The sequence below is a fragment of the Pipistrellus kuhlii genome, unplaced genomic scaffold, assembly GCF_014108245.1.
Source record: "Pipistrellus kuhlii isolate mPipKuh1 unplaced genomic scaffold, mPipKuh1.p scaffold_m20_p_14, whole genome shotgun sequence".
Lineage (NCBI taxonomy): Eukaryota > Metazoa > Chordata > Mammalia > Chiroptera > Vespertilionidae > Pipistrellus > Pipistrellus kuhlii.
The window spans coordinates 34,818,114-34,829,565 of NW_023425449.1; the positions used below are offsets into that span (position 1 = coordinate 34,818,114).

At 44.1% G+C, this 11,452-nt stretch overlaps 1 protein-coding gene across 1 annotated transcript in view; it reads left to right on the top strand.

The window, feature by feature from the left end:
* KCNB2 (potassium voltage-gated channel subfamily B member 2) overlaps positions 1-9,109 on the top strand; it is a 331,202-nt gene extending 322,093 nt beyond the window's left edge. The window contains exon 3 of the mRNA XM_036437141.2: positions 6,673-9,109. Within this exon, the coding sequence (XP_036293034.1) occupies positions 6,673-8,835 (2,163 nt within the window). The 3' untranslated portion in view covers positions 8,836-9,109. The remainder of the gene's footprint in view (positions 1-6,672) is intronic.
* Positions 9,110-11,452: the final 2,343 nt, after the last annotated feature.

Here is an 11,452-nt window from a genome sequence, read left to right on the forward strand (position 1 = left end):
ATTTTTTACAAAGAGGAAAGGAGAGGGATAGAGAGTTAGAAACATTGATGAGAGAGAACCATCAATTAGCTGCCTCTTGCACACCTCCTACTGGGGATGTGCCCACAACTCAGGTACATGCCCTTGACCAGAATCGAACCCTGGACCTTTCAGTCCACAAGCCAACGCTCTATCCACTGAGCCAAACTGGTTTCGGCAAGTTCAACTCTTAAATGCTGTTGGCAAGCTAGATGGTTCTGAACTAAGGCAAATAAACTATAGTCATCTGGGTTTGGCATCGAAACCACTGCTTGGATGAGAGGATGTGTTCAAAATATGAGCATTAAAGAGGTCTGCAATTATATTTCAATGGGGGAGAAACAGTTTGTGTTTTTTATCCTCTTAGTTCTGCCAAAGGCTATTCCAGGCATATCCACAGCCATTCTTACACTCACCCCAACTTCCATATAATAGAAGGCCTCTTGTGCAGGATCTGGTTGGATCCCTAACAGCCTCGAAGACAGGGAGGCAAGTGGGAGGCACCTCATTTTGAGGATGTGGTAACTGAGGCTGGAAGTGGGAACTGTATGGTCCCAGCAGCCAGCAGGTGTAAAGCCATGAGTTTTAGTTCCTTGTCCTGCATTCTTTCCACCAAAAAACTCCCATTATTTTTCAAGGACATAAAATCAACAAGTTGGCAAATTGAGGCAAGTCTCCAACTGCTTGACTTCCCTATCACATAGAGAGAACAATGCCACCAACTTTTGGTACCTCTTTTTTTTTTTTTTTAAGTTATCAAATAGTGTATGCTGCATGATTTCTCTTTTTTAAAATATATTTTATTGATTTTTTTTTTTTTTTTTTTTTTTTTTTTTTTTTTTTTTTTTTACAGAGAGAGGAAGAGAGAGGGATAGAGAGTTAGAAACATCGATGAGAGAGAATCATCGATCAGCTGCCTCTTGCACACCCCCTACTGGGGATGTGCCCTCAATTTTGGTACCTCTTAATGCAAGTGCTAGGGGCTCTATTCTTAACTCCATGTGATCCAGGAATGTCTAAGTGAAGAACTAAAACCATTATCCAGGTGATTCAAAAGGATGCAGTTTCATCCAGAAATAACGTCTGTTCCCACCAACTCAATGCTTGGAACATGCACAGCATGGTATTTTTCAAAGCCTTCCCATTTCAGTTTCCTCAGCAACAAAATTGGATGTTTGCAATTCACCCTAAGTGAAAGGACCAGGTGTGACTTGTCCTGGGTTTGGTTTGCAGACATGACTGGAATGAGTAAATTTTTTTCATTTAGAAAGAGAATCACCAAGTGTTAGAGGTGAACGGAACCTTAGAGTTGATTTAATCCAGATCGCCCAGGGGGGCTGACCAGTAGTATCACACAGATAACTTTATAATTTGCATCTCCTTTGCCCAGTACAAACACGGGTCTGTTTGCCAGAGCCCTGGAGGCCAGTTGTTGGAGGTGACAGAATTGAAAGCCCTACTCCTGCATAGTTATGATAAATGAAGCAATAGCTAAATGCCATTAAGGGTTTGCTGTACTAAAGTAAAGCTCCATGTTGGGAAGTGTATCCCATAGCTTAGAGCAAAAATTCACATTTGTTATATTTATCGTGTTAAAAGAAACTCTGTAATAAGACAATAAGCTTACATTTGGCTTATTGCATCACCCATCATCCTCGGTATATATTGAAAATCTGCCTAGGGGGTTGTCTTTCTGGAAGAACTCCAAGTTTCACATGATATTTAAAAGTAAGCCATTTCTTTACAGTTGGCAGATTGAATTTGAACATGAATAACGCATGTCAATATCTTGTGGTTTCTTTAACATGGGGGGGGGGCTGAGGATTTGAATGTTTGTTTGTTTATTTATTTATTTATTTATTTATTTATTTATTTGGCTGGGTACAGTGAACTTCATTGATGGTGCATGACAAGATTAGGTTCCCTAAGCTCCTCCCCTTTTTCAGGGAGTCTGGGATGGAAATCATGGTCAGGAGATTCTCAGTGGCCCTAGCAGCTAAGGGCCTCTCTTCCTCTTCCTGGGGCTGGTGGTCCAGAGGCTCTTACTCCTTAGAGGCCATGTGGACCATGCAGTCCACCACCCTGTTGTCACAGGAGACAACCTAGTCTTCAGTGTAGCCCAGGATGCCCTTAAAGGGGAGCTCTGATGCCTGCTTCACTACCTTCTTGATATCATCATATTTGGCAGCTTTCTCCAGGTGGCGGATTAAACCACAACTGACACATTGGGGGTAGGGACACAGAAGGCCATGCCAGTGAGCGTCCCATTCAGCTCAGGGATGACCTTGCCTATAGCCTTAGCAGCGCCAGTAGAAGCAGGGAAGGTGTTTCGGACAGCCCCTCAGCCATCACGCCACGATCTTCTGGGTGGTGGTGATGAGTCCCTCCACAATGCCAAAGTTGTCATGGATGACCTTGGCCAGGGGGGCTAAACAGTTGGTGATGCAGTTGGCATTGCTGACAACCTTGAGGGAGTTGTCATACTTGTCATAGTTCACACCCATCACAAAATGGGGGCATCTGCAGAAGGGGCAGTGATAGATGATGACCCTTTTGGATTTGCCCTTCAAGTGAGCCCCAGCCTTCTCCACGATAGTGAAGATACCGATGGACTCCACAATATACTCAGCACCAGCATCACCCCATTTGATGTTGGCAGCATCTCACTCCTGGAAGATGGAGATGGACTTTCCATTGATGACAAGCTTCCTATTCTCAGCTTTAACTGTACAGCCTTTGAACTTGCAGAGGGTTCATACTAGAACATGTAGACCAAGGGGTCATTGAGGGCAACAATATCCACTTTGCTAGAGTTAAAAGCAGCCTTAATGACCAGGCACTCAATGTGGCCAAATTTGTTCACTCCGATCTTCACCATCTTGTCTCAGGGTTGTGGCTGGCACTGTGCAGGAGAGGCTGTCTGATGAACAGGAGGAGCAGAGAACCTGTTGTTGTTGTTTTTCTTTTTCTAATTATTTTTTCTCACAAATGTACTCCAAATCAGGTTATGCACATGCTAAATTTTCAAGTTTGAAGGTAGCCATATTTGTTAAGTTGCCATCAACTGGACCATAGACTGCATTAGTAATACAATGTTTTAATATTTTCCCCAAATTATCTACCAAAGTAAAATGACCTCCAATCTCACTCTGATTGTGAAGTCAAGGAATTTTGAAGGTCCTCTTTGGACCTTCCACTTTGTTCTTTGTCCAAAAGGTTGGAAGATAACAGAATGCTTTAATTTATATTTCTGTTTTCTCCTTGCTCTTTGAAGTGATAAACATCAGTAAAATGCATCCAAAATGAACAGGTGAATAGATAAGATATGGAAAATCTATGCTGGCAGCCATTCCAATATTAAGTTATATTAGCAACAGTGTGACTTCCTAGAACAGAGGGACATAGTTCCTTATGGTAAGAACCTAAGGTGGCATCTCTGACCAGTGCTTCCTAAGGAGTATTTTAGTGACCAAATATAGCAAATGTCACTTTGCCCTTGGTCTCTGAGGGTAGACATTCGAGGTGAGCATTCCCAACTTGCCTTTAATAAACCCTCTGAGAGGGGGTTTCTAACCTGAGCCTTCAGACTCTCCTAGAGTAGGTGAGGAGAACCTATATTGCAATTCATTGATCTGCATTTTTAAAGGAAAATCTGAAGTGCACTCAAGTAAAAAGGACTTAGTTTTATTTGAGAAAAAATATACAAGAACTAATAATTAAATGTTGTTCTTTAAACTAAGGAACCATAAATCTTTAATTACCAGGTATACCAGTTAATAATTCAGATTTTGTAATCAAAGAAAAACACGATAATTTCAAGAGAAACATCAAAAGTGCTTTGTTCAAAGTAATGTCCATCGCTAGCTACACATTTCCCCATCTTTCAGGTAATTTGTAGATATTGTCCCAATAGAACTTTCCTTGTTTTGAGGCAAACCATTCAGAGACCCAATTTTTCATTTCTTCGTACATTTTGAAGTGTTGCTCAGAAAGTGCGTGGGCCATCGATTGGAACAAGTGGTCATCTGAAGGAGCAAGGTTTGGTGAATACAGTGGGTGGGTTAATAGTTCCCAGGCAAGATCTTTTAACGTGTCTTTAACTGGTTTTGAAGTGTGTGATGGTGCAAAGTTACTTTGCTGTGTCTTCTGGCCCATTCTAGTCGTTTTATGTTCAAAGCATGGTTCAAATTGATTATTTGTTGTCGGTAGCGATCAGTATTAATGGTTTCACCTGGTTTTAGAAGCTTATAATACACCACACTTTACTGATCCTACCAAATGCAGAGCATTGTCTTCTTTCTGAAGTGATTTGGCCTTGCAGTTGATGTTAATGGTTGACCTGGATCAAGCCATGCTTTTGTGCATTTGGAATTCTCAAAATAAATCCACTTTTCACCACCAGTCACAATTCAATGCAAAAAAGACTTTCTTTCGTGCTGTTGAAGCAACATTTTACTGACGACTTTTGGGTTTTCCATTTGTCTTTTGTTCAGTTGATGTGGCACCCATTTTCCTTTCTTTAAAATCTTTCCCATTGCTTGTAAATCATTGGAAATTGTTTGCTGAGCAACATTTAATCTTTCTGCAAGTTGTTTTTTAGTTTGACATGCATCTTCATCCAATAAGGCTTGTAATTGTTGGTCTTCAAACTTTTTCATTTGACCTGGACGTTCTTTATCTTTGAAATCATAACTTTTAACGCATTTTTAACCAGCATTCACAAGTATCTTGAGGTGGAGCATGTTCACCGTAAGCTTCCCGAAGTATATGATAACTTTCAGCAGCACTTACCTTCAAAATAAAGTAATGAATTAAAACTTTCCACAAATGCTTTTTTTTTTTGCTCAAAATTCAATATTTTTAAGCGTAAAACTATCTATGTTAACACCTTTAGAAAATTTGACATATGAAGTTTTGAAGCTTGCTGTCAATCCAACAAGATAGCATACATATCAAATTGCATCTATATATCAACATATGTGTCACTCCATTTATTGAAAAAATCTGCATTATTAACCTGTACACCTGGTAACAACCGCAACACATTCTGAAATATATTATGTCATAGTTTTACTTATAGCAAGAAGAAAGTTAGGAGCTGGAAGAGAAAACAATGGAAGGTATAAAGAGGCATAAGGGGGAAAGATAAGAAGAATGACCTAGAAGTAGAGAGCCTGGAAGAATAAAGAGAATGGGGAGAAAGAAGAACAAGAGAAAAGAAGTTTGGAAGTCCTGATGTCAGTTAGAGATAAACTAGTTTTTTTACAGCCTGATGTTGACTGAGCTGTATGACCTCAAGATGTTTAGTCATTGTCTTCTGAAATGTATGCTAGATGCTGAATCTCTAAGCTGTCACTGTCAGAAGTACAAATAATAACTAAGACCAGTAACACCTCCCAAGGTCATTGACAAAGGTGGATGAAACCAGGCCAGACCTACTTAGGTAAAGGAGGCTTCCAGTTCCTTCCTCCTCCAAGAATTGAGTGCTCTAGGTACACAGTCTTTCCTAAGCAAGTAAGTGCCTCCTTCCACTGCCCTCGAACCTTTATCTCCATGCTTTGCCTTATCAACTTGGAACACTGGGTTCCAGTTAGGAAATCCACTTGGGCTGCCTCTATCTCACGTGGTTTTACAGATCCCCCACGTACCTGTTCTTGGCCTTCATCTTTCAAGGCCAAAGTCCTGTTCATTTCAGTCTCTAGTAACAGAAGGACCTTTTGTTTATTTAGCAATGTCTGTGTGCCATGTAAATTTCACAACAACCACGAAATGACTGGGCTTGTTAGCTTCATTTGACAGCTTTGTAAACTGAAACACACAGAAGTTAAATTACTTGCCCAGGAAGGTTAAGTAACACAGTAAACGATAAAGACAGTGTCCAAGCCCAGGATGTCTGACTCTAAAGTCCACTCAGTTGACCCGTGTCTTCTGTATTATTGAGCCTTCCCAATCTGACTTCGGGCTGCTACTCCTCTGCCCTACACCCAGATCATCGTGAACAGACTACAAGCTCCTTTTTGTGAAACCTTCCTGGACTGAATGCTCATCATCTTCCTTCCCCACATGAAGCTGCCCAGAGGCCCACACATCCCAGGACGAAGGCTGATGCAATTCTGTCACCCATGCTAACCACATAAGTAGGATTCATTGTAAGAGAAACACTTGTCTTCAGTGCCATATTATCTCTACAAGAGTATGTCTGCATTTGTGATTTTAGTTGCAGAATAAAACTTCTAGAAATCATGAAGCCCTTCTAGCATATGGCAATTCGCTTAAGAAAACACCAGGGAATTAAGAGAAAAAAATTACCTAGAACTAAGAGAGGAGAGATGATTACTCTCCCAATACTATTCCACGGGGTGGTTATTCCCACAAATGTGCCTAAAAACAATGGGCAATGAAGGGAAGAATGGATGTTTTTAAAATTACTTAGGCCCTAGAATTTAAATATATATACTACATTAGGCTTCTAAGTGCAATGAACTCATAAAAAGTGACTATATTTGTATCAGTTCTGGAATTTCAGGTTGCGGAGTTACCTTCTTGGGATATCTTTGAGCAATCCATGTCCTTTAAAGAATGGTGAACCCATGTGTTCCAGCTGCCTAAGCAACCAAGAGGGTTCGCTCACTTGGGCTTTCTTCTCTTTTCCAGATCTTGGCCATTGTGTCCATCCTGTTCATCGTACTCTCCACCATCGCTCTGTCTCTCAACACCCTCCCAGAGCTCCAGGAGACCGATGAATTCGGGCAGGCCAGTGACAACCCCCAGCTGGCACACGTGGAGGCGGTGTGCATTGCTTGGTTTACCATGGAGTACCTGTTACGCTTCCTCTCCTCGCCAAACAAGTGGAAGTTCTTCAAAGGCCCGCTCAACGTCATCGACTTGCTGGCCATCTTGCCCTATTACGTCACCATCTTCCTCACGGAGTCCAACAAGAGCGTGCTGCAGTTCCAGAACGTGCGGCGCGTGGTCCAGATCTTCCGCATCATGCGCATCCTCCGGATCCTGAAGCTCGCCAGGCACTCGACGGGCCTGCAGTCCCTGGGCTTCACCCTCAGGCGGAGTTACAATGAGTTGGGCTTGTTGATACTGTTTCTGGCCATGGGGATCATGATATTCTCCAGCCTGGTGTTCTTCGCGGAGAAGGATGAGGACGCAACCAAGTTCACCAGTATCCCGGCATCCTTCTGGTGGGCCACCATCACCATGACCACCGTGGGCTACGGTGACATCTACCCAAAAACATTACTGGGGAAGATCGTGGGCGGCCTCTGCTGTATCGCTGGGGTCCTGGTGATTGCCCTTCCCATCCCAATCATCGTGAACAATTTCTCTGAGTTTTACAAGGAGCAGAAACGCCAGGAGAAGGCAGTGAAACGGAGGGAGGCTCTGGAGCGGGCCAAGAGGAATGGAAGCATCGTCTCCATGAACTTAAAGGATGCCTTCGCTCGAAGCATGGAGCTGATCGATGTGGCCGTGGAGAAGACAGGGGAGCCGGCCAAGACCAAGGACCCCACCGACGACAATCACCTGTCGCCCAGCCGGTGGAAGTGGGCCAGGAAGGCTCTGTCGGAAACCAGCTCCAACAAGTCCTACGAGAACAAGTACCAGGAGGTTAGCCAAAAAGACTCCCACGAGCAGCTGAACAACACCTCCGCCTCCAGCCCGCAGCATCTGAGCGCGCAGAAGCTGGAGATGCTGTACAACGAGATCACCAAGACCCAGCCCCACGGCCACCCCAACGCCGACGGCCAGGAGCAGCCCGAGCGGCCGTCAGCCTACGAGGAGGAGATCGAGATGGAGGAGGTGGTGTGCCCGCAGGAGCAGCTGGCCGTGGCGCCCGCCGAGGTGGTCATGGACATGAAGAGCACCTCCAGCATCGACAGCTTCACCAGCTGCGCCACCGACTTCACCGAGACCGACAGGTCGCCCCTGCCCCCGCCCTCCGCTTCCCACCTGCAGATGAGGTTCCCGCCCGACCTCCTCCCGGGCACCGAGGAGCCCCACAGGGCCAGGGGCCCCCCTTTCCTGACACTCGCCAGAGAGAGAGGCCCGGCGGCCCGGGGTGCCTCCCTAGAATACGTCCCGGTCAATCTAACTGGGCACCTCGATGCCAGCGGTTCCCAAAGCGGGCTCCACGGCCCTGGGCCCTCTGACAGTGCCCCCGGGAGCCCTCGGAGCTCCCTGAGAGGCAGCCACCCCCTGAAATCCAGGTCGTTCAAAGTGAATTTCAAGGAGAACAGAGGCAGTGCCCCGCAGACCCCGCCCAGCACAGCCAGGCCGCTGCCGGTCACGGTGGCCGACTTTCCCACCGCTGCCCCGCAGCTCATCAGCACCATCCTCCTGGAGGAAAACCCCCCGCAGGCGGACAGGCCCCTGCTGGGGACGGAGGTGTCCGCGCCTTGTCAGGGACCCGCCCGAGGGCCGAGCCCCCGGTTTGCCAAGCAGAAACTCTTCCCTTTCCCATCGAGGGAGAGGAGCAGCTTCACCGAGGTGGACACCGGGGACGACGATGACTTCCTAGAGCTGCAAGGGCCCGGGCAGGCCGGGCAGGCCGACCCCAGCCCTAACTGCTTCGCCGAGAAGCCTAGCAATGGGAGAGACCCTCTGAGGGAAGAGGCCTGTGCAGGCTCTTCCTCCCCCCAGGACACAAGTCACAACTGTAGGCAAGACGTTTACCACCACGCCGTGGCTGACGTGAAAAAGGACAGCAGCCAAGAAGGGTGCAAAATGGAAAACCACCTGTTCGCCCCAGAAACACATTCCAACCCAGGAGACACAGGTCACTGTCCCACACGTGAAACCAGCATGTGACTAGTTACAAAAGCAATAAAAAAAGAAGAAAAAAAAAACTTGTTTCTTAAAATTACGGTTAATAATGCCTGTGAACTAACACATGGGACGCTCGCCTCCTCCCCCGACCCCCCTCAAAAAAAGTGCATAAAATGTTATTTTTGCATGGCATGAGCAGTTTAGTTTAAGTACTGTTTAAATAAAGAGCCAAGACTGCTTTTTTGTAACAAACAGACAAAAATGACTGAGGATCGGTGACCAAATAAAGAGAGCTCCGCGAGGAGCCGGTATTCTGCCATGTCTGACATTTTTGATCCTTTCATTTCAAATTGTAGACGGATTCTCAGCTGGCAGCTTTTCTGTTACAGTGGATTTTAGAATTTGCACATGAAAGGATGAAATGTCATTGCATGCGTACCTAAGGACCAGAAGTGAGGCCTGCCCTGAGCTTGCAAAACGCTTACCTTTGTGAATAGTGGGGCCCAGGGTGCAAAAGCTTCCAGAACCTCTGAGAACAAGTTTGTGAGCACAGGGCCTTCCTCCAGGCTCCCGCCCGGGGGGAAGCGGACAGGCTTCTTGTTGCAATATTGCAACCTCTTCTTAAACCATCTCCCATATCTTGCTTTGGGTTATAAAACTCTTCTAAGTACATCTGTTTAGAGGAATACAGTATTTTTATTTCCTTGTGATATCATTCCTAGGGTGCATTTTTTTTTCTTTTTGCCCCTGCTTCGTTATGGCATTTGTGGTTTTATTTATCTATTATGAACATAGGCAAGATTTAATGACCAGATATCAAAACACTTGGAATTTAAGCTTGAAATGTTGCCATCAATTATATGTCATGCCACAGCAAAATTACAGAAATGCATTTTTTTAAAACACCTGAAAATAAGGAAATGGTTATATCATACAGCTAAACGTTTGTTTCAGGGCACTCCACATTTGGACATCAGTTTGGGGTGTGTTGTTTTGTTTTAATTGTATGTTAGCCCTCTGGAGATGCCTATATTTTCTACTTGAACCAAACATAATCCTTCCTATCTAAAGATCTAAAGATAGAATGCACATATGCCAAATGGGAATTCCAAAATGTGACTTTTAACGAACAACAGAGCTATTTAAGTGAGAATGCCATCCCCCAGAGAATTGGATTAAAAAAAAAAAAAAGTTACCAGAGCCCTAGCCAGTTTACTCAGTGGATAGAGTGTCAGCTTACGAACTGAAGGGTCCTGGGCTCAGTTCCAACCAAGGGCATATGCCTGGGTTGCAGGTTCCATCCCCACTGTGAGGCATGCAGGAGGCAGCCAATCAATGATTCTCTCTCATCATTGATGTTTCTATCCCTCTCTCCCTCTCCCTTCCTCTCTGAAATCAATATATATATATATATATATATATATATATATATATATATATATATATATATATTTTTTTTTTTTTTTTTTTTTTTTTTTTTTTTTAATTACAGGAAATAGTATCCTGAGCTGGTAATGGGTCACCAGTATTTCCCAGTGGCGGAGAGGGCACACTGCCACTTTGGGAGGGCCACAGATGCCAGCAGCACCCTCCAGTAGCTGCAGGAAGTGGGAACACCCACCACTGTGTTTCCAGTGTCTCTTAGGGATGGTCAAGCTTACCCTGGTGGAAACCACTTCCAGGATTTTCTACTGAGAACAGTGCAGTCCAGAGGAATTAAGCACTTGCTTTAGTCGCCCTGCTGGTAAAGACCATGCTGGAACCCAGGTCGTTTGAATCGGTTTGCTTCACAGAAAACCAAGGCTCTGGCCCAGATATGGGGCAACCGGAAGTGTGATTCTGGATGAGCCTCAAAAACCTCCCCTTGGTCTCAGTTTTGCTCCAATAAAAACCTAGACAAAATTATTCCTTAAACCTTCAAATTAAGATGGTCATTGGTCTCTCAGGAATGTCCAAGCTTTGCCGCCGCATATGTCTTTGTCAGTGTGAGTGTGTGTGTGTGTGTGCACGCGCATGCACGCGTGCACACAGGGAAATAGGAAAATTCTGGGCCAAATTTAAAGCACAACTTTTTGTTTAAAGAAAGAAAATATTCTAAATTGGTTTCTATTTTTAAAATGTAAAAACCACTGGAAAAAGACAACCCAAATATTTAGAATCTAACTTAAGGAAAAACTTTCCTTTATTAACAGAATCTGGTCATTATGTCTCAGAAAATAAAACAAGTCAATCCTAGTTGAAACCCAAGCAGCCCTACTGCTAAAAAGAATTGTAAACATTTCTTTTGCACTGTTCTTAGAATTTCTTAATGGTTTTTATGTTTGTTTCAGAACATAACCTTTAAGAGTTTATGGTCCTTCATCATTGATATTTCCATTACTCATACTTATTTTAGTGTCTAAAACTAAACGTTGGTCAGTTTTTGTAAATCTAGAGTGTTTGAATTCCCTATCTATAGTTTTTCTGTTAGATGAATAGCAAATAAATTATGCAAATAATTGTCTTTATATCAAATCTCATGAAGCAATTATCTTCTAATGCCATATTGTTGAATCTCAATTTTTTAAAATGTATCTGTCTGCACAAGTGGACTTGTCTTATCTCCCTGACAATTCACTGATGTCCATCCTTCATCTGCCCGTTAGGCCTTCTCCTGAGA